Source organism: Camelus bactrianus, chromosome 9 (assembly GCF_048773025.1).
Source record: "Camelus bactrianus isolate YW-2024 breed Bactrian camel chromosome 9, ASM4877302v1, whole genome shotgun sequence".
Classification (NCBI taxonomy): Eukaryota; Metazoa; Chordata; class Mammalia; order Artiodactyla; family Camelidae; genus Camelus; species Camelus bactrianus.
The window spans coordinates 58390344-58414021 of NC_133547.1; the positions used below are offsets into that span (position 1 = coordinate 58390344).

Below are 23678 nucleotides of genomic sequence, written 5' to 3' on the forward strand. Positions count from 1 at the left end.
TTTGTTATCCTACCTTGGCTCTAGGGAATAAATGAAAAGACAGGTTACCTCTTCTCTCCTACATAAGTTCCTTGGTACTATGGACTTTAATATTGCAGCTGCTTCTATGACCATATTCCTAAATGCACCTGACTGCTGTCTGGGGTAGAATTTTATGTTTGGCAAACTGAATTCTGTTGGGAAAAGTAGCCAGCACTTAGTCCAAATACTGCATCTTCTTTAGCAAACACCAGAGATAAGCAAAGACATCTGCTTCTCAGTTTGGAGAAGGTAAATTAGGTTGAACTGGCTCTTGGGACAGTAGGTGATCTTCAGTAGGGTTGTAGGAATGGACCCTCGTAAAGTCAGCATTGGTCCTCTTTTTTTTTTTAAGGGTAAAGTGTATTTTTAAATTTTTATTCCTTTAATGAAGGCACTGGGCACTGAACCCAGGACCTCATGCACGCCAAGCACGCACTCTATCACTGAGCTATATCTCTGAAACTAAACTAAAAAAGAACTGAGTTCTTTTTTAATATCACAGTTGTGCTTCATCATATGTGAAGGCCCAAATGCGGGATCTCTGCTTGGTGAGCCTACACTGAGGAGCACCCGCCCTCGGAAAAGAACAATCCACCAGAAGTCCCCACCTGAAAACTTCCACCCAGGTCTCCCCCAATTCACTTTGTTTGCTAGAATGAAATCAAGAGGAAAGCAGGAAAGGGCCAGTAAAGATAAGATTAATTTATTTGCCCTCACAACTCCATGGGCCACAAAGGGGCCCAAAAGTCTTAGGTGCATGCCCTGCAGCAGTGGTCAGGGAGTCCAGTCCTCTGGAGTGCCTGCTCCCTTGTCCAGAGCTGCCTTGAGCCGGATCCCTCCTGATCCCATCATCCTGCTCCCACATGCAAGGGGTACACAGGTCCACAACCCGGGCCTGCCTCCAGCAGCAAGGACAGGGCCCTGGGGTAGCTGCAGCACTGATCCATGTGAGCTCAGGTGGGTGGGTGAGTAGGAAGGCAGGCAGGAGAGTGTGGTTCAGTGCAGAGAGCTGCTGTTCTGCTCTTCAAAGGCCATCTTGCCCAGGAGCTGGCTGTCCAACTCCACCCCGCTCACAGGGAGCTGGAAGAAGTTCATTTCGGCTGCTAAGGCTGCCATGGCAGAAGGGTCCTGGCCAAACTGAGCTCGCAACATCATGTCCATTTTCTCCAGCCTCCTCTTGAGTCGCTTGGCCTCCCGCTCCCGGATGAGCCGGGCCTGCCGCTTCTCCGGGGTTTCATTGGCCCGCTTCAGCCTCATGGCCTCCCGATCTCGCTGCAGCCGGCGTGCCCGCTGCTCGTCTGTCTCCTGCATGCGCTGTAGGCGCTTGGCTTCCCGGTCCCTCATGCGCCTTACCTCCCGCTCCTCTGGGGTCTCATTGTCTCGCCGGCTCTTCTTGGCCGTGCGCTCTCGTTCCAGCCGCTGCAGCCGGACTTCCAAAGGCTCGTTCTGTCGACGCAGGGCCCACTTACGTACACTGGGGGTCTGGGCTTCTAGCAGCTTCCGATAGGCGGCACAGTTGTTGCACACAAGCAGAATTCCAGCAGGGTACACTGGAGGACTAAAGGCAATGTCCTTCCCCTCAGCACTGGAGGGGCCCTCACTGTGTGCTGGGGGTAGGGATTCCATATTAAGTACTTCAGGAAGTTTCTCACTGGAAAGCAAAAATTTTGCATGGTTAGTGTCACCATCTCACAAGGCTCAGGTCCTACCAGGTCAGTTGCTCCTAGTTCACCACTCGGGGTCAGTTTGAGTGCCTGGGAGACCTCCTCTACCTTTCTATCCTTGCTCTTCTTTGGGCTTCAGTGTCTATCAAGTCTTAATGCTCACCTAGAGTTAGAGACCGAGCCGACAACTGCAGCAAGCCATGGGAAATCAGATGAGCCCTTACAACGGGCAGTTCCATTCAAGCCAGATGGATGGTGTTTGTAGGAGTTGTGCAGGGCAGTCCTCCTTGAGGTGGAGGCTGCTTTCAAGAGAGGTCCAGTCCACTGGCTCAACCTCCCCCTGGTGGACCCTGTGTTGTACACTAGCAAATGGGACTTGAACACAATTCACACAGTTTCAGTCTTCATGGGACACAATGGAGACTATATCCTCACAAGAGTGTCCTCTCAGCACCCTGTAACTTCTTACTCCATGCTTTATTGTGAATGTTCTTCGACTTCCCCACATCTCTTTCCAGATGAATATACTGTGATAGAGGAAAGGAATGGGAATTCATTTCCCTTTGGGGATATCTCTTGGAACAGGCATATTTATTAGCCTCATTACTTGTATTTCCAAAGAGCCAAGAGTCAGTTGCCTTTGCATTACCTACTGCTAGCCTTCACTTTGACTTGGAAAAGCAAAACTCATACCCAGTAATTCTGTTCCCAGCACAGAGGGTTAGGTGCCTGGCTAACCTGTTAAACGTGGCATGGCTGGTGAAACGGGCTCCACACACAGCACAGTTAGACCGCTGGTCCTCCGAGTGGATTAAGAGGTGGCGACCCAGTGACCCTGGGGAGCTAAGGGCCCGGCCACAAACAGGACACATGTAGCTCTTGGCGCTCACCACTGCAGCAGTGTGCTGTAAAAGAGAGCCTTGGTCTGTGAACTCATGTCATCTCCAGGACAATCTACACCCACTCAGCAACTACTTTCTGAGAAATGTCCCCTTTCCTTAGTCTCAGAAGAAGGGACTTGCAACTATTCTCTCTATTCAGCACCTGGAAAAGTAAGAGTCTCTTGTGTTAAAGGGCCTTCAGAAGGGCTAGGCTGTCCAGACCACTGCTCAGATTTCATTAGTTAGAGTTATGACTACATTCTGGGACATGTGACTGGCTTGACAAACAATGGGACTCCAGAGCCCTCTTCAGAGCCTGAGAAGAAATCATGCTCAGGATAATTTCTCATGGTCTGCTTGCATCACACTGCGTAGGTACAAGTGAGTTTTAAGGGAGTGTCGAAGGCCAAATCTAGAAGTTGGCTGGGAAGACTAGTATCCGGAAGGTATTTAAGTGTACTGCCTTTCCTTCAATGTTTTAAAATCAGTCTCCTAAAGAAATGCTTCTCCTCATGAACCAATTTTCTTTATGGTAAAACCAGGCTGCTATATATGTTGATGCCAGTTCCAAGACAGATAGACCACAAGGCTCTGTGACTGGATCAGACAAAAAAAGAAAACACGAGTTTGTTTTGTTCTGACCCCCTGGTTTACACTAACCTTCTCTAGTATTTCAGGAGCATTTATGTTAACTCATTTTTTCTTCTTTAAAACAAAACCCTCATTATTAAACATATGCTAGTTTCTATTTTCCTATTTAAAATATGCATTAAATAATTTAGAAAAAAAAATGATACTTAATTTTCACAGTGTGTCTGCCTGGGAACCCAAAACATATTCACCCAACATATCCCACTTATTCTCTAACATGTTCTGAAGAGTGGAGTGGAGCCTTAGTTGAAACAACAACTCAAGGTTCTCTTAGGAGGTGGAGGCAAAGACTAACCAAGTTGCTGGTGCCTGTGTTCCACAGCGCAGCTCCCCACGCCATACCTGGTACACATGAGCAATCAGCTGCTCCCGACTCCCACAGTCAAGCTGGCAGAGGGGACACTGGCAGAGTCCAAGCAAGGGGTCAGAATTCAAATTCTCCGTGACCTGCAATTTAACAAGTACGCAATTCATTAAGACTGTTTACCAGTCTCTCCTGCCCCAGCTTCTTTTAAAAGAGTATCCTGTTAAAAGGAAAACCACCTCTTATCACATGTTATTCTTAAGTTCCCATTGTGGACTGAGGGAAAAATAGGGGAGAGGGAATTAAATTTGCTCCCATCTTCATTTTCTCCAAGGCTTCCTTCTATGAGGAGGAAGTATCTAGAGAGAGTGTATTGATTTTTTTTCCCCTAAGGTAAACTCTGTAGAGAGAAGACTGGCTTCCCTCCCACCATGTCTCTTGCCGGAATCCTCAGGAAACAACTTAGTGAAAAGATGGCACCTCAGGTAACACTCTGACTTAAATTTGCAAGCATATTCAAGAGTACACCACAAGAAGTCAGCTAATAGTTCTGCAAAGGTGGATTCTCTGCTGGAAAGAAGTGGGGAGCTTTAGGAAGGAGAGCTGCGTGTGGGTGTAGTGATGTGGGCAGAGAAGGAAAGCTGGGTGTGACAAAAATTGTGTATGTGAGGTTTGGGTAACTGGTTGTGAAGAAAGAGAAAGCGTCACATGAAGGCCCAGGAGCCCCTCAGAGGCAAGAGTGTCACGTGCGGACAACCACATCAGAGCAGAGCAGAAGGGTAAAGGGGTTCCCAGACTCAGGAGCCATTTGTCACTTGCCTCAGGCTCTACCTCTCTGTTCCCACCAACAGGCTGTTCTGCATTTTCTAACTCTTTTTCCACTTTGACCACCCCTCCATCTTCCTCGGATGTGTGGGAAGAGACTTCATCTTGTGTGGTCTCCTCTTCATCACCCTCACTGTCACCTGGAACACACAAACTGGTCACTTGTTCTGATTTTTGCATGAATTCTGACAAAACCCAGTACACTAGGGTTTGCAGCTATAATGGAAAACGTTTTCAGATCTTCTGTAATATAGTTTGTACCAGTACTTATTTGGGTACAAATCATGCTAAGTAGAAGCAAGCCACAACTGTTGTTTGTAATGCCATATACACACTAAAGAGAAAATCTGAGGCAAAACTGCATTGGAAAATGGTTATTAGGCCCTATATATTATCATAAAAATAATAACGTCTTACACATGGTTCCCAAATATCTCACACTTCAAATCACACCTCCCACGTACCTCATACCACACTCGTTCCCACAACACACCACTCCTGACTTACCAACGCTTCTCACTGACTTTATTACTTACTTTTCTCCATAACCTCCCTGCACAATTTCTCCATGTTGTCACATACACTATTCTATTCTGAGACCCACTAATCTGTTCTCTCCCAACAAACCCCTAGGCACACTTACAGAAACACCAGGTTTTTCTTTTCCTCTTATTGATAAAGGAGGCAGTAGGAAATTAGGTAAAAATATCACTTTATAGGGAAAAAGCTGTTCAGTGCAGTGGAAAAGTTAGTACAGCAACCAACCTTGGGCATTTTGTAATGGTATTTGACTCAGTGTGTTCTTACTCTGCTAGTAACTCAGCATTCTAGGCTAAATAAGTCCATTGTTTCTGTTGGTTCTTTGGATTATCTGATGGATAACTGAATGCATTAAGGGGGAAGTAACAGGCCATTCTTTACTTTAAGATGAAATATAATTTCTTGTGACTAAAGTAAGAATTCAGTTTGTTTTAGTTTAGGGGGTAGGATGTAGCTGTGAGGAGGTCTGCCTGTGGCTGAGGGGTCTGCAAGGTTTGTGTGAGCTTATTTTTTTCCCCTTATTACTTATAAAATAGGAAACAAATGATTAAAAAAACACAATAATATAGGGAGTTCTTTCTGAAAGGAAAAAAAAAGTGTTAGTAATTGGAAGATCACAAGAGGAAGCCAAGCCTAGGGAAGCTGTCAGACTCCAGTCCCATCCCAGCACCACCTAGATCCAGGACTCCTGGGCCTGAGTGTCAGCAAGAGAAATAAATACAGGATAGAGTTTTACCAGCTCTCTGCATCAGCAGTGAGGCCTAGCTTCCCTAGCTAATAGTACTACTTATCTTCTCTCTACTTACCCTTGAATAATTTCTATATCTACCATGAACTGGACAAAACTGGTTACATTCCCTTTCTTCATAAGAAAATCTAACCAAATCATCTGCTGGTAGTTACACGTGTCTCTGTTAGATACTCCAGTTGGTTGGTGGACTGGATTTGGGCCCTGGAAAGATCTATAGTATGTACACCTTATTCCCCTGTCCAAAGCTTTAGTTTGAATGTATCTCAGTAATAAAGGATTGGCACAGATTAAATCATACCATATTTTCTCACCAGCTTATCTGGAACACTTGTAGTCTAAGACAATACTGTTATCAAATACTTTTTGTAATTTATCAAAAATCCAAATATATCTCACTATGAGAAAGATTAAAAAAAATAAGAATGCCATCTAGAGGGATGATGCAACTTCTCCAAGATGGAAACCTATTCAACTTTTATAGATTTTGCCATTCCTACCTATTACTCAAATTGGTAGCTCCCACAGGTTGTCTAGAAGTATTTGGGTTCACTGTTTTGTACCTGAGCAATTACTTGCTAAATTTTTATTATTTTTGGTTGCTAAAGTATTAGTTTGAGTAGAAAATGTAGTTTCTAGAAGGGTGCAGAACTCTCTCCCTCTTCTTTTTCAACCCCAAACATGGAGAAAAATCAGGAAGGTCAATCTGAATTGACACTAATAATAACCAATATCAGATGGATGAAATTAGTAAGTGTGTGGAAATCATCCTAGGAAATAACACATCTCGAAGTGTATTTGCTCAGGCAAGTCATGGAACAGATCCATGAGCCTCACTATTTTTTCTATCTCTCAACCAAGGTATCTATTTAGGACTTGGTGTGGGAAGACCTTGACGTTAACATTTTATATGCTGCATAATCTCACTAGTAAGCAAATCCTCTTGTATAACAATAAAACTGGGCCGTCAAGCAGAACTTTCATTAATACCACTCTTATATTTTATTAATTATGAATAAATAGATACTAGGAGACAGGGATTTTTTTTTCCCTTTCCCTTTGACCTAACCCACGGGCTGCTTGAGCACTAGTTATTCCTATGCCCCATCTATCACAGTCATCACAAACATAACCATGTATGGCAGTGTGCCAAGTACTACAGTCCATGGGTTAAAAAAAAAAACATAATGCCAAATCTGTTCTCTCTCTGGACAGGAATATGTGCATACACCTTAGAACACCTTGGGAACACTGAGGATCCACAAATCTCCTTCTTCATGTCTTCCTCCCAACCCCCATGCACAATCCCCAGAGCACACACACTCTGATAATTCTTCTCCCATTGCCCTGAGTCATTACCAGAAGGTGCAGAACTCACTGCTACTGGAGTCCTGATCTCTTAGTTGTTGGATAGCTTGTCGCTGACTGCCCAGGTCTCCAGGAAAATCAGTTTTCATCATCGCCTGGCGGGCTTGCTCTTCTAGCCCAGCAAATACTTGATCCCCTGGTGGTCACAAGGAAAAATAGTCAGGCCACCAGCTGGGCAGCTCATCCCCAGGCAAGTTGGTTGGAAAGTCAGACCATTCAAAGGTAGGAGACAGGTAGGTATTCTGTGGTGCGGTCATTCACCTCCAAGTCAGCTTGTTGCCTCCAGCGGTTTCTGGGCACAGCTACTTTTCTTGGGCAGTAAGCCAGATGCTCTAGAAAGCATCATTTGCTTTCCTTAAATCCTCCTAATCTTTCCTTTCAAAAGGTAATCAACTGCTACTTAACAAATTTAACTTCAAAATCTAAATTCCATTTATACCCTTCCATCAGCATCAGGGAGATAGAAGCAAGAAGAGGCAAAGTGATGGAATGAAGACAGGGCAACAAATCTGGGCACAATCTCTGAATCTCAGTGTACTAGCAATACTGCATAAACTCTGTCTACCTCTGACTACAAACAGGTGCTTCAAATAATCCATCTAAAAACAGAATCTCTAATCCCATCCTTCATCCATTCTCCTTCCAGGACATACTCTGGAAGTTATTCCTTGACTCTCTTTCTCACACCTATCAGAATGAGCCACAAGCAAATCAAAAATTGGTTGATAGTTTAAAAGGAAAACAGATAATATGTGAACTCATTTCTGTTGAGGAACAAACTTCCTGAAACACGCCAACCAATCTGCAACAAATAATATTTCATGTAGTCTTCTTGGTCTACTGTGGTCCTTTCTTTTCTTTTCTTTTCTTTTCTTTTTTGGATGGAGTATCCAAAAGCCCTGGACCCATCCTTAATTATGCATTTACTCTGAGGAACTCTGCCTGGCATCTGTGTGGTTATTGAAGGGTTAACATTTAAGTGTTCTTTTATTTCCAAGAGGCCAGGCATAAGGAGAAAAGAGAATTGAGTTTCTCAAGGTTTCCATTATCTCAGAGTGGAAACTACAGTCCCCATTCTCCAGCCACCAAGAGAGAGAATAATAAAATGCCCCAGTGAAATGCCTAACAATAGACCAGGCGCTTTCTTACTGGAGAGAGAAAGGAAGGTCAACAGGCTCAGGTTCCAAGGCTGATACCATGATGGAGGAGGAATGAACCTGTCAGTTGACCTGTACAAGTCCTTGGGCAATGAAGGACTTGACATTAAGTAGGCTTCATGCAATTCATTTAGGTGTTTGTTCAGCAAATATTCACTGAACATCTACTATATGCTAAGTGCTGAACACTAATAATAGTGATTATTTGGCACTTCCTAGTTCCAGGCTCTATGTTAAGTGCTTTACAGTTGCTACCTCACCTTAATTCTCTGCAGAATTGTGTGGTGGGTATTACTATCAATATTTTTACTTAAGAGAAAACTAAGGTCAGTGGTGGAACTAAGTGTTCAATCCCAGTATGCCCAACTCTAATAATCAAATTTTTAAATTGCTTTTCTAGCAGAGATGTAAACATAAGGTTAAGCAGTTCATTAGAGCAGTTTTACCAAAAACAGATGCTTGTATCTGTGTGAAAAGAACATCTCTAATCCTATCGTGTTACCTTCCTACCATGAGAATCTGATACATACAACTCAAATATCAAAGTAATGTTCTCAGGGCCAGTACTGACAAAAGAAACCATCGTTTTTATGGTTCTGATTGCATGTGATGCGTTGCCATGCCTGGGTCAGAGTAATTAATATTATGGCTACTCTGACTGATAACGTGAGTGGGAGCAGAGGTGGTTAGAGCCCTCACGTAAAGGAAAAATAAGCTGCTTTAAGCCCATTTCCATAATATTCAAGATGACACACTGGATATAAATTACTGCTAGGGAGAGCAAAAATTGAATTCTGTGTTTAAAGCACCTCCTCTTCCCTCTTTGCAGAAGTAAAATATTTAATTTCTCCATGTTGCCTCCACTGTAACCACAAGACCATGGTCAACTGGAACAGTTACTGAATTCTTCTCAGTAAATGCATATTTTTGGACCTGGTGGCAGGGGGCAGATATGACACTAATGAACAAGTTATGTACCAGCATATAATTACCAAGGGGCAGACAATTCTCATCAGTGACATCTCTAAAAAAACCTATCGAGAAACCAGCTAGGTTTATAATATACTAAGAATCTACACTTTCCCCCCTTTTCTTAATGGGGAATCACCACTGGATTAGAAGGACATCTAAAAGGATATGTACCTTTCAACATCAGATGGTAATTCAGTCTAGTCTCCATCAACTTGAGTTCAAAGCTTATTTCTGTCTATTGAAGTTGTCTAAATACTTAGGCCTTCACAGAACAGAGAAGAGTCTGTTCAATATAACTGTGCTATCTAGGACTTTTGGGGGCAGTCTCACCTACAATAGTTAGGATGTATTAATTCTGTCATTCCTTTTCGGTAATTTGGAAAGAAAAGCTATGCTCTTATATTTTACTCTACTCCTGACTTGGGAAAAAGGCAACGGTAAATTTTGTTCCTCAAGGCTATTCCTATTTTTAAGTATCATCATAAAGCAAAATATATAAAAACCATAAAGAAGTGATTCTGATAGACCTTATAGAAAAAGCTGTGTGAATGATCTTCTAATAGTCACTATTTACCTAATCCCTAAATCTGACTGTCCAGAATTATCCTTTCATAAGAAGGTAGTGATACTTGCTAAAAGTATATCATATTAACTTACATATAATGTGATCCAAAGATACTAGTGATTAAGAAGTGTTATATAATTGCCTGCTTTTATAACATGGAATTATTGTTTCCTTCTATCTTGAGACTGCTGGAGTTAGGTTAAAAAAAATCCTCCAGTTGCTAGTTATTAATGTAGGGCAACCATTTTATTTAACATGGGTATTTATTTGTCTGTTAATAGTTGAGAAAGAGTCATCTAAGCTCCACAGTAAAAAACAAGGTGCTACCTCTCCTTTTTGTGGTATGAGATCCAGATACTATTGGTCTGATTTGGCTAACGTTTTTTAGACCAGATAAGAAAAAGGCCATGTAAGCAAGTCTGTAGAATAGATGAGAAGCCTGAGATGAAAGTTATTGAAAAGGCAAAGATTTTACAATTCCCTTTCTTGAGTCCTTGGTGCAGTTAAATAAATGCAATGTCTCGCTGACTAAAATTAATTAAAGCAGCTGAGACATACTCTAAGTGAGCAGATGTCAATTTCAGAAACAAAGGAGCTAGTATTGGGAGGAAGGTGCTTAGGATTCCATTTCGAGCTGACAGTCTGTAACCCGAGGTGCTATCACGTGTTGGGCACAGAACCATTTACCTCATCAGGATGCTGACAGAATGAATGCAGACAAAACAAGTTGCACTTTTTAGAAGAGGAGTGACTTTAAAGGCTTGTTTTCCTAAGTCTCTGTAAAAGCTGAAAAGCTTTTAATTTAAGTTGAAAGTTTTTAGGCTTGTATATACTCTACAATCTGAAAACAAAAGTCTCTTAAGAAAAAGTTTTCTTTTACCTAGTGGTTTGTTTGGTACAAACACACCAAATGAAAGTGTGCAAAGGACTGTATTTTCAACCTCTCTAGAAACAGTTTATAGAAATTTGTACTCAGAAGAAAGTGAGATGAGGAAGGACGAAGGGAAGAGGTCTAACAGATTTCAACCCATCAGCAGTTCCTCTGTGACTAACAATTTTAGACTTTAATTCCGAAAGCTCTGCATTAAATCTACTAATGAACTGGGCAAAATACCAGAGTCTTGTCTGGATGTTTCTGGGGGAAAAGGAGAGATTGTGGTGGTAATTTAGACACAGAGACAGTCCTGAGGAAAGCCCAGGACATGCCAGAGCAGCCTGCACACTGGCTTCTGAAGTGGATCTGACAGATGCTGCCAGACTACAGCAATGGGATTCTTAATATATTCTTCTAGGCAGGCTCTGAGCTTCATGCCACATAATCCTCTTTTTCCCAGAAGGCAGATCTAATGGAGCTCAGCCATTACTCTGCTCAAATGCTGATTGGCTTTGACATTTAAGCAAAGCTTCTGCAGGCTTTCCTGCCTCCCAGTCCTTGAGTCCATTCCATTTACTTTAAATTGATAAGCAGCATTAAATTCAGTACATTTGATTGGTTCCATTTCACTGCAAGGGGATAGGGGACTTACATGATCAGAAGCCTGAAATCACCTATTCCTACTTGCCAATATTGTCATGGGCAATGAGAAGATGACTTCAAAAAAGGTAGGATCAGCTTCAGTCCCCAAGTAGTAAATAAGTAGAAGGTCCTCAGAGACCAGCAAATCTCACGGTCTTTCTTCTTTCTTAGTCCATCACTTGAGAAGCCCTCACTGTTTCCTGCCCTAGTGTATCACTGAAAACATCCCTCCCGGGGGTCTGCTTTTTAGTCACACCTGAACATTACTGTTTACAGCCCTCTTACTGGTCACCACCATAGAGCCTGCAAAGTCCCACCCGCTCCACCACAGTACTATAATCAGCACTTGCTCAACTCTGGACACTGCATTTCTGCAGCTGTGGATATGATATTCTCTTCTTCCCTGTGGCCTGTTTGTGCATCTGTTGTCCACCTCCAATACCAGCTTCTCCTGGCTTTGACTGACCACAGTGGGAGGAGATGCAGCTTGATGGATTTATGCTATGTGGGCACAGAGATGGGCCGCACAAGCCTTCTCTGGCTCCTCTGGACTTACCACAATCATGGTGTCATCCCTGCCAGCTACTTTCTTCAAAGTCTCTTTGGGCAGGTATTTGATAGGTAAATGTCCAACTCTTAAGACTGCCTTATTTGTGACCTCATCATCTCTACTAAGAGTTCCTTTCCTGCCCTGCCTTCTTGGGGTCATATCTGTGTCTTTTATCAATATTCATCCTCAACCAGAGAGAAGACAATCCTCCTGAACTCCCAGGTTCGATTACCTACACTAAAGACACTTCATTTTCTCTCTCTTGACAATCCTCACATTCAGGCCCAGTAAATTTTACTGTGTTAGCAGCAATTTCTAAATTCTTCCTGAATCATTCACCTTTATATTAAGTAGCCTTCCATATCCCCCTAAGAATACACTCCTAGAAGCATTCAGATTGCTCTGTTTTATAAAAATCTCCTGGGACTTAAATTGAAGAATTAATTGTATATGAAGGTTTACTATCCTAATCTCATTAATCTATAAAATGCTAAAGTCTTCTTAATTCCTCTGTTCCTACCGTTTTCTCTCCTACTCTTGAAATTACCCAGTAAGATAAGGTACATAGTGCATGGTATATTGTACATTGTTTAATAAATTTTAGTCCTCTTCTCTAAACTCCTTGACTAATCTATCCTGTCAAATGTAGAATTTTTTCCTTAAAAAAAAAACTTTCCTATGTTAGACCACTGAATTCCCTCCAAATACTGCTGTACTTTAGTTAGTGCAATCCCTCCATAATAACAGGGACTCTTTTATAAACATTTGGATGAGAATGCTTTTCTCTCCAGATCATAGGAAACTGATTAATTGTCTCAAATCTGCATAGATATATTAATGTTAATTTAGTATGGCACTTTTGAACACCCCCTATAAGCAGTGTCAGAAGTAGAGAGGGAAAGCAGGAAATATATACGGGACACAGTGCCTGTCCTCTAGAAGTTTACAATCTAATTACTGAAATAAAACATACATATGAAACTGCTAATAATGCAAGGCAATAGTGCACAGTTGGTCTTCCTGTAACCAGTCTCCCCTTCATGATCCGTCCCACACACTATTTCACAGTCCCAGAACACTGCATTCTAAATGTCACTCCACACTCCCTGCTTAAAAACCTTCTGTAGCTCCTTACAGTCTACAGAATGAAGTTTGAACTTGGCCTGGCTTTCAGGCCAGTACAATGTAGAGTTAAACATCTCCAACCTCATGTTCTATGACTTCTGGACAAATGAAACTTCTGATTCATACAAAGTCTCCTTAATTAATCAGTCTCCCCTGAACATATCATGTGCATTCCCTCTTTGTATTTTTGCTCATGTAATTTTCCCTACCTGATTTTACCTCTCCTTTCCTCTTTTTTAAAGAATGGACTTTCTACTTTCTAAGGTCCAGTTCAAGTTCATGGTCTAGGGCCTCTTCCATCAAGCATTCCCTTGCTACTTCAGTCCATGGAGCTCTGCCCCTCCTCTTAACTCCTGTAGTACCTACAGTCTGCAGCATCCCTATTTGGAACTTAGCATATACTATCTTGCTGTATCTATATCTGTACCTATGTGCATATATATATATATATGTATCTCCTTTATATATTCCTTACATTCATTTATATCCTTGGCATCTAGCACAAGGCTTTGCACAGAGTAGGAATCCTATAAAGGATTTTTTAATGTGAATACTAAGGATGAATCAAGTGCACCTGTTCCTAAGACAGTTTTCTAACACCTCCTCCAGCACGGACACACTTTAAATCCATTATGTTCAAAATCTTTAACCCTTTTTTCTCCACAAATTAGTGTGAGCCTCTCACCTAAATTCAGATTACTCTTCCATTCTAACCCTCAACGTTCCCAGGTTTCAGAAACAAAGCCCAGTACTCACAGTGAACTTTATTTGGATTTGTCTGTTTCCGACGGGACATGTTTCCCTGATCCAAGAGCTCTGGCTTTTCCCAGTTTCACGACTGGATGATACTACCTCCTTGCAAGGTGCTGACCTACAATAAAAAGGATAATGTTAGCACATGTCATTTTGCCCAGAAATTATACAACATTAAAAGATAAAAAGACTTAAAAATGGTTCTTGAGCATATAAAACTCACCAGTTATAAATCACTGAACTACTTAAAGAAAGAAAGAAAGAAATGAATAAATCTCTAGCACAACATCAAGGTCCCAAGAAGTCTGAGAGGAGACTCCAGAGGATTTAGAGAATTCCACTTTAAATCCATCTGTGGCATCCAGAATACTGTTACATGATCATGATCAAGGTCACAGAGTAGAAAAGGAAGCAAAAAATTCAGGCAGCCAGCATTAGAAGCACCGTGGGGTCAAAGGGATAACCCCTATGAATCGTAAAAGGAAGCAAAAGGAAGCTAAAGAGGGTGGCAGCTCACATGTCACATGCCCTCTGGAAGTCAAGCCCTGCAGTCTGCACCAATGGGAACCTCCAGATTTTTTTTTTTTTCCAAGAAGATATCTCACCTGGAGGTGACAAAGGCATCACATCCCTATGAGACAGGGAGCATCTCAAAACGCTTAGGCATTTGTAAAGGAAAACATGGGAAATAGAGTTTCTACCTAGTGATGCAGGCACAGTGCTGGGCACTGTGGATGACAGGGCACTAAAGCAAATCAGACTTCCAGTGTTGAAGATGGGCTTTCACACCAGAAGAGCCAGGTCCCATGCACATTGTGGAGTACTAATTCAACTCCCCAATGTGAAACTTCAACCTGGCCCTGCTCACATGCTTCTGAGCAGTCATCACAGTTAATAACTTTGGTGCCTCTTCTCAATCCAGCCGCTATGTAGCAAAGAGATCCATGGGAAGAACAAAGAGAAAAGGTCCCCAAATGAGAAGTGCTGCAGAGACATGCACTTACTTCCCTGAAAGAGGAGGGAACAGATACTTCAGCCTGGAGGTTCCTGATTAGTTATAAGGAAGACTTTCCCAGCATTAAGTGTTGTTAGAGTCTGAAATGGATTAGTAGTGGAAACTGTGCATTTTTTTTTGAAAGACAGAGTGAAAAAACAGACACAGATCAAAAAGAAAGATATTTTGTTTCCTAGCAAAGATAAGAGTATGGATCTGGGTACCCTCTAACTTTTCCTTCAGTTCCTGCTTTCTCAAACTGTACTCACACTGAATATGCAAATATAAAATTGTAGTTTATTGCCTTAAGAGGCTACTTACTACTAGCTATACTTTGCACTCCAGTTAGTGAAGACTCGCCTTCTGTTATGCCAACTAACTCCTCAATGTAGCTAGAAAGGACCTCAGACCTGTAATCAGATCCTGCCTCCCCTTACCAAGAGAAGAAAGAAACCGCAAATGGCAAAGACAGGCCTCCACAGGAAGTGGCAAAGGAAGCAGCTTTCAGGCAGTCTTCTATCATATCTGCATATCAAACACAATTCTTTTTCAGACCTTTAATTAAAAAAAAACAACTCTAAATGTATACAGTAAAAATCAGTTTCAACTATTTAGAGGGCAGTATGCTGAGTGCTCATGCTAATGAAATGTGTTCTCTAAGTTTTGTCTGTGTAAATCATTTCTTTCTAATCAAGTAGTTATTTTATTAATGGAAGGAGTGAATAAATATTACAAGTTGGATCTTTTCCTGTAAGTCTGTGGAGTCACAAAGTGGAAAGTTGAATGAAATGCAGATTGCCTATCATTTTTTTCTAAAATTTGCAGAGCTACACCTCGACTGTAGAAGGAAAAAAATGAAATCTTAGAAATCTTAAATAACCTTTAAATTTTCTTTCCATTGAGATCAGAAATTGAAACTGTGAGATAAAGGTAATAAAAATTCTTCTGAAGGAAGGCCAAATAATTTGAGACGGGCTCTATTCAGATCATCTTGGTGAGACAACAGTTCAATACTAAAGCTACAAGTCAGAAACAGATCAGTATCTGCGTATTTAAATTGCCAGTGTCCACAATCCTCCTAGTGGCCAAATGGGGAACCCACCAGATGGTACCCAATGGGACTTCATACCTGAGGTATTAAGGGGAAAACAAGCAAATACTCTTCCCTCCCTAAACAAAACAAAACAAAAGCCTGTGGCGTCATGGAATCTTGAAAATAAATAAGACAATTAATTAATTAACTAATTAATTAACGATAAATAACTAGCAGTGGAAGTACATTCTTGATCACACAGCAAGATCTCAGAGGTCAGAAATTGTTTTATAGGCAATAAAAGCTAATAAAATCCACAGACACATTGCCCCAAAGTTCACTATCTCAGTTTTACTTTTAACACTGCCTCAGTTCCCAAGCCTGAATCCGAAACCAACACGAAAATGTAAATAGACAGCTGCCCGAATATCACCATCTGGAAGAAAAACAGGATGGGAAGAAAGGTAACCGGTGAGATTCAGGTCTACAAGGGATTCTACTTTAAAATGAAGGCAGTTTTGTCTTTAGAACGAGGTTAAGAATCCTTGGGAGGAGGGGGGAAACGTCTCCCCTTAACACTGTCCCTGCTCTCCCACAGGTGTTAGGTTGCAGCTTCCAGGACACACCACAGTCTTTAGCAAGAAAAAAAAAAAAAAAAAGGTGAAATCCAAGCTTTAAGAAAAGAGGGTGCACTCCCACCTCCAGCTCTGGTGCAGTTCCCACGGAGCAAAGTAAACTCTCCTGAATCTCAGTGATTTGTATCTGCCAAAAAGGAGAGGACAAGAAAGCTGGTCACGTAGCCGCCTCACTGTTCACCCTTTTCCCACTTATGTTTGATCTGGAGTGTGTGTATAATCAGCCGAGATGGTCTCTCTGGCTTCTTCCAACAGGAGCACAGGTAGAATCCCAGAAATAATCAGACAAGAGCCAGAGGTCTTTCGAGGCGGCTCAGACAGCCCCTCAGACGACATAGTCTTCTCAGAAATCTAAATTTAGAAGCTTTTCTGTAAGACCGCGACGCGGGACTGATACCCCGGTCTGCACTCCCACGCCCATCCTCCCCCCTCCCCCAGCTCTAGCCCAGCCTGTCAGAAGCCCGGGCCGTCCCGGCGGTGCCCGGCCGAGCCGGACCCGGGCCCACGCGGGGAGGGCGGCGGCGCGGACGCTCCTCCTGCGGCCGAGACCGCCAGGGGGACGGGAAGAGGAACGGCCGCCGTGGAGAGCCAGCCTGGTCTGGCCTCGTCGCGGGAACCCGGGCAGGGCGGAGGGTCAGAGCTTGGACTGCCCCCGCCCCCAAGGCCAGAACAAGCCCCTAGCCCCCTCCCCAGACGCAGACAGACAAAAGGACCAACACCTGGCGACCAAAGAGTGTGGGTGGGTGAGGAGCCCTTGCATCCTCAGCCTGGCTTGGAAGGGAAGGAGTCGGGGGTCTTTTTACCCGGCGCCTCGGCGCTCTACGGCGCTCCGGGTTCCTGGGCCCCGCCTCCGGACAGACGGACCGCCGGACAATGGGCCCCGGGCCGCAGCTTGGGCCGGCCGGGCCGGGGCTCTCCAAGACTGGACCCCGGCGGGCGGAGGGCGCTCCGAGCCTAGCCGGTGGCAGGGAGCCGAGGGGCGGCGCTGCAGACGGACAAAGCCAACGGCAGACAGACAGACGGAGGGGGAAAAAGATGGCGACTCGGGCGGCGGGAGCGCGCTGCTCGCGCACCCGCAACCAGTGGAGCGCGTGCACGAACCTCTCCTCTCCCCCTCCCCCCTTCTCCAGCTTAGTCCCCCTCCCCGCTCCTCAGGCGCGCGCCCGGCAGTGTAGGCGGGGCTTGAGGGAAAAGGGGTCCGGGAAGGCGGGACTTAAGGGAGCATCCAATCACAGACATTCGAGAGGGGCCTCGCTTCCATCCTCGCGCCGGCGACCACCCAGCCTCGCACCCTCTAAGGTCTTTCTCTGGCCCTGTGAGCCCCTCAACTACCCTAACCTCTCCTGAACCTATAAACTCTACCCTGACTGTCAGCTCTGATCCTGGTTTCCTACCCCACCTTCGAGTTCAGCCACAAAACCCACATCCCTCAACCACAGCTGCACCGCAGGCTCCCCCTCTCCTTAGCCCAACCGTAGCTTCCCCCTTTCCCCGAACCCAAACCCTCTTCCCTTCATTTCTCCACACCTTATGGTTTCTTCGGCCCCCGCGGCGTTTAATCTGACCGAGACCTAGGGGCCATCGGCCTTTGTGGGAGGGGCTAAATTCAGCTGCTAGAACCTCAGAGGAGAAAAATCTTCAGATTTCTTTTAGACATTGTCTCCAACATGATTCTCAACTAATAAAATAAGTGTAGACCTAGGGAAATGGGATTAATTTAGAGAAGGGTAATTTGTGGCACTGTTACCACTTGAGGGGCGTTTGGGGCAATTGAGGGTGGTTAGACTCACTTCCTAATAAAATACCTCCTTCCCCACACATCGTCCCCTTTTATTTCCTCACCACTTTCCTTCCTTTCCTCTTATTCTGTCGTGTCGTAGAATATCTAAGCCTGTCTTTGACATAGCTCAGCTGAGAAGTGGGGCATGCGGTGGAAAGAAGATGGGATCTCACATTAGAAGATCCAGTTTGGAGTCTCAGCTCTGTGGCTGACCAGCCTGGTTACTTTCGGCAAGTCACTTCCCTATTCTGAACCCTCGCTTCGTAAGATGTAAAATGGATAATAATGTAATAATTCCTGATCTACTCTTGTAGGGTTGTTGTGCTGATTAAGTAAAATGAATATATGAAATCATTATGCAAATATTCCTTATGATCACTGGCCCCACAAAGGTGAAGCTAATGAGGCTGCTGACCCTTGCCTATAAAGCCACAAGTCCTGTTGTTTGCATAACATGCTCTTGCAAAATGTCCTTTCCCGAAATCTCCAACGAGATAATTTCATTGTCTGCATCTTGTGTTTAATGTGAGAGGATCTTGGTCCTTCACAATTCTGTGGAAAAATTCATTCATTCATTCATTATTCATTCTTTGTGGCTGGGATATGAGATAGGAATTATTGTTCTTTAACTTCAGTTAAGAAAACTTTAAAATTTCACTTAAAATTTTAATTCCCGGGTAGCCAGAAAATGGAATATTCTCATCCAACCAGAAGGTTTTTAGGTAGTGTTTAGAATACAAGCTGGAATAAACATTGGCTTTTATACTTAACAGTAATTCTTGATTAGTTTAGACTGAGGGATACAAATATGGCTTTATAATGTTACTTTCAAGTTGATATTTTCAACATGAAAAATAGCTGGCAGGTAAAGCATTAGGAGAGAGCTTCCAGCGAAATTTCTTGGCTTCCTCAAATTACTGTGTAATACTAGGTGGTTTGTTTCATCTCCTTGAGCTGCAAATAAAATGGGATCATAATAATGCTATTCTTAAAACCTTCATGTGCCCTGCAGTACCTCTGAGGGGCTGTGATTCAGGGTTATGGTCAAATAAGGGAAAGATTATTAAATAAAGAATTAGTTTATTTTTCCTCTGCTCTCACCTAAACTTCTTCTGGATTTGAAAGACTTTTTTGTTAATCAGGGATTTTTTTTTTCAGCTTCATCTTTTATTTCTACTTTCCCAATCTACTCAAGGAGTTACGCAATTATTTTGCCACTTTAACAATATTAACTTTCCCTTGAAGTTTCTTCTGGTTTTTATTTATTGGCTCCTACAAAGACCTCATTAGGGCTTCACACTACATTATTGGCAGGATAATTTAAAGAACTTCATTTAAAAATTTATTGTGATATAATTCACATACCCTGAAATTCACCCTTTTAAAGTGTATGAATCATCAGTTTTCACTATATTCACAAGGTTATGCAACATCATCAATGTCTAATTCCAAAACATTTCCATCACCCCAAAAAGAAACCCAGTTCCCATTAGCAGTTACTGCCCATTCTCCCTCCTTCCAGCCCTTGGCAGTCACTAATCTTTCTTTCTCTATGGATTTGCCTATTCTGAACATTTCTCATAAATGGAATCATGCAATATGGGGCCTTTGTTTCTGGCTCCTTCCACTTAGCATGATGTTTTCAAGGTTTGAGCAGTGTATGTCAAAACTTCTTTCCTTTTTATGGCCAAATAATATCCCATTGTATAGATACGCCACATTTTACTTCCATTCATCAGTTAATGGATATTTATATTGTTTCCACCACTTTTTGGCTATTCTGAATAATGTTGCTGTGAACATTCGTATGCAATTTCTGTGTGAACATATATTTTTCAGTTCTCTCAAGTGTATCCTCAGGAGTGGAATTGCTGACTCATATGGTAACTCTGTGTTTAACATTTTGAGGAACTGCCAAACTTTTAGCCAAAGACCCTGTATCATTTTATATTTCTACCAGCAATGTATGATGGTTCCAGTTTCTCTACATGCTGTGCTATGCTTGTTGTCTGTCTTTTTCATTATAGTCATTGTAGTGGGTGTGAGGTGATCTCTCCCTGTGGTTTTGATTTGCATTTCCCTGATGACTAAAGATGTTGAACATCTTCTCATGTGTTTATTATTGACCATTTGGATAAGATCTATACAAATCCTTTCTTCATTTTTAAATTGGGTTATTTGTCTTTTTATTGTTGTCTTATAAGAGTTATTGTTTTTTAATATTCTGGACACTAGACCATTATAACATATGTGATTAGCAAATTTTTTTCTTCCATTCTGTAGGCTCTTTTCACTTCCTTGATAGTGTCCTTTAAAGCACCAAAGTTTTTAAATATATAAGGTCCAATTTGTATATTTCTAATTTGGTTGCTTTGACTTAGGTGTCATATCTAGGAAACCATCTCCTAGTCCACAGTGATAAAGATTTACACCTGTATTTTCTTCTAAGAGTTTTATAGCTTTAGCTCTTATATTTAAGTCTTTGATTCATTTTGAGTTAATTTTTGTATAGATCTGAGGTAGGGAGTTTCAACTTTATTCTTTTGCATGCAATATCCAGTTTTCCTAGCACTGTTTGTTGAAAAGCCTATTCTTTCCCCATTTAACTGTCTTGTTATCCCTGTTCAAAATCAAGTGACAAAAAGTCTACGGGTTTATTTCTGGATTTACAGTTCTATTCCATTGACCTATATGTCTCTTCTACAAATCTAGATGCCAGATTTGTAGTCTTGAGAAGAACCTCATATTTTAAGGAGATTGTTTAAACTTGTAAGTTTACATTTAGAATCTAGAGGTATAAGTTTTCACTCCTTTGAATTCATTTAAGGAAAAAATAAGTTTTCTAAGATAATTGTCGTCATGATAAATATCATGAAAACAATCTGATTTGAGAACTCTCTTTTGATCTGATATTTGAACCCAAATCAGAGTAATAACTGTGATCTAATGTATTTTTCTTTATGTTGACTAAACTCATTATATTGTTATGGAAATATGGATTACAAAAATTATATGATGTCAAGTCTCAAAGTCTGGGTTCAAGATTCTGGCACTTACTGCTGTTGATCTTGGATTGGTCACTTTGTAGCTCTAAGCTTCACTTTCGTCCTATAAAAACTAAGACATTTCTGACCTATAGCTGCTTCACAGGAATGTTGTGAGCCTCAAATTGAGCTAATGTGCTTGTAAGTACCCTGTAAACTGTAAAATGTCATGGAGATATTTAATTGCTGTACACAGCCCTAATTATTGATATTAATTAGTTCTCTGGAAGATCTTTTCATAGGTGCTCTAAAAAATGCTCTTCATTTTTTTCCCTAGGCCTTAGAAAGATTTCCAGAGTTGTTTTTATTTCATTTTATATTTTTTGGCCTAAAAGCTTTCTGAGACTTTCCCCTTTCTAAATTTAGTACTTAGGAAAAAAATGCAAAAAAGTAAAACATCTTTCCCTTCTGTCTCACACAATGTGCAGTACCTCTATTGCAGGAGTCAGCAACCTTTTCTGTAAAGGGCCAGATAGTAAATATTTTAGGCTTTGTGGGCAACATAAGGGTTCTTCTTCCCTTTTTTGTTTTGTTTCGTGTTTTTTTTTTTTACAATCCATTAAGTATGTAAAAACCATTCTTAGCTGGAAGGGCTGTAAAAAGACAGGTCTGACTGATTTTGGTCTGTAAGCCTGTTGTGGACTTTTATTTTATTGAGTTTATTTAGCACTATATCAGGTTTTAGTTACATCCACTAGTTACAGTCCTGTACATAAAAAAGAGTTACTGGTTACTTAGCCAAAGAAATGTTATGTGTTAATTTTTATCCTAACAGTACAGCAAAACAGGACTTTCAATTGAAACAGTGTGAGTCAGTTTGTTTTCTTGGATTATGTTTAGTCTCTGATTGAAACTGGTCTGTCCAGCCAGGGGTACAGATACTGTTTTGAGTAACTGGCTGGTTGTAGTACAATTCACATTGATATATTACAGGATCAAAATAGACAGGACAGGACACAAGTGATGATTGCTGAATCCAAGCAACTGCCAAGTAGGAAGCAGTTTTTAAAAATGAATCATATCATTTTTAGAAAGACATGGGCTCAATGACACTTTTTGCTCATCTTTATTTTCATGGTTTCTTTAAAGTTGCAATGATGATAAGGATTCCAAAAGTTATCTAAACACACTGTGCTACTGACGGCAGGATGAAATAGAAATTCTTATACATTAGTGGTAGTGGTGTAAATTGATACTTCCTCTTTGAAGGGTGATTTGGAAATATCTGCCAACATTAAAAATATACCTACCCTTTGCCCCAGTTCTTCTGCTTCTGAGAATTTGCCCAGTAATTACAACCCACACAGGCAAATATCATTGCAGCATTGTTTATAGAGGCAACATACTGGAAATAACCTAAATGCCCAGCAATAGAGCAGTATTTTAAAAATATGGTACACATATATAGTGGAATATTATGCAGTCCTTTAAAAGAATGAGAATTATTGATAACTACTGATACAGAACAATCTCTAAGATGTATGTCCTAAAGCAAGGTATAGTACTAAACAAGTTACAGTATATAGTTAGTCCTCCTTATCCAAAAGTTCTGCATCCATGGATTCATTCAACCAAACTCAGGTGGAAACCATTGGAAAAAAAATTCCAGAAAGTTCCAAAAAGCAAAAATGGAATTTTCTGCACATTGGCAACTATTTATATAGTGTTTACATTTATTAAGTATTATAAGTAATCTAGAGATGATTTCAAGTATACTGGAGGATGTGTGTAGGTTATATGCAAATACTACATTTTATGTAGGGACTTGAGATTTTCACATCCTTGGGGGTTCAGGGAATGAATCCCCTCTTGATACCAAGGGAAAACTGTAGTATGTACAGTAGCTACTATGTGTGTAAAAAATAAAGCATATATAGACACATGTGGTTTTACAAACATATAATATCACTGGAAGGATTTCAATAATATTAAACATTGTCAGTAATTAACATTTAATTCTCATAACAACTTTATTAAGGGAGGTAACATTCCCATTTTACAGGTGAGGCACAGAGAAATTAAGTAACTGCTCAAAGGCACAAGCATCTGGTAACGAGGTTACTCTATTTCTAGAGCAAAGGACTGAAGGACTCAGGGTCAGAAGGAGACAATTTTCACTGTACATCTTTTTCAGCTCTGTGTGTATTATTACTTAAAAATTATGCATTACTTAAAAAATTATTTCTAAAAATTTGCCTGTTCCATTAGGAAAATGGGCAAAAGATTATCATGAGCACTGTTTACAAGATAGTCAATCTTACTAATTTTCAAAGATATGCAAATTAAAATAATTTCTTAGCTTCAAAAAGATTAGAAATGTTGATAATGCTTATAGTTGGGGAGTATGAGGAACTGGGCCCTAAGAGGATGAAGTCATGGAACCTTTTAGGAGAGGAGTCTAGTAATGGGTTTTGCTAGTCAGCCTGTGCTGCTATAACGAAGTACCACTAACTGGGTGGTTTAAACAACATTTATTGTCTCACAGTTCTGGAGCCTAGACCTATATCAGAGAATGTTCATAGCAGCACTATTACAATAGCCAAGACATGGGA

At 41.4% G+C, this 23678-nt stretch overlaps 1 protein-coding gene across 8 annotated transcripts; it reads right to left on the reverse strand.

Annotated features, from left to right (window-relative positions):
• Positions 1-708: 708 nt before the first annotated feature.
• ZNF821 (zinc finger protein 821) lies at positions 709-17244 on the reverse strand. 8 transcript variants are annotated; one of them, XM_074370483.1, is made up of 9 exons: positions 17106-17244; positions 16367-16429; positions 15072-15159; positions 13644-13758; positions 7013-7138; positions 4341-4486; positions 3560-3664; positions 2424-2590; positions 709-1672 (listed from the first exon to the last, which is right to left on the reverse strand). In XM_074370483.1, the coding sequence occupies exons 4-9, from the start codon at positions 13681-13683 to the stop codon at positions 1018-1020; spliced, it is 1239 nt and encodes a 412-aa protein (XP_074226584.1). In that variant the 5' UTR covers positions 13684-13758; positions 15072-15159; positions 16367-16429; positions 17106-17244; the 3' UTR covers positions 709-1017. The 8 variants fall into 8 exon arrangements, with proteins under 8 accessions (XP_074226584.1, XP_074226585.1, XP_074226586.1 ...); XM_074370484.1 differs by having other exon boundaries at positions 15072-15189; XM_074370485.1 differs by lacking the exon at positions 17106-17244 and adding an exon at positions 17022-17037.
• Between the last annotated feature and the right edge of the window lie 6434 nt (positions 17245-23678).

Bases quoted from the DNA above. Each gene is read 5' to 3' on its own strand.
- ZNF821 (XM_074370486.1), bottom strand. From the start codon at position 13,683: ATGTCCCGTCGGAAACAGACAAATCCAAATAAAGTTCACT. The intron at 7,139-13,643 runs GTGAGTACTGGG...TGTGACCACCAG, and splicing joins AAATCCAAATAAAGTTCACT to GGGATCAAGTATTTGCTGGG. The intron at 3,665-4,340 runs GCAAGTGACAAA...GTTAAATTGCAG, and splicing joins ACAGAGAGGTAGAGCCTGAG to GTCACGGAGAATTTGAATTC.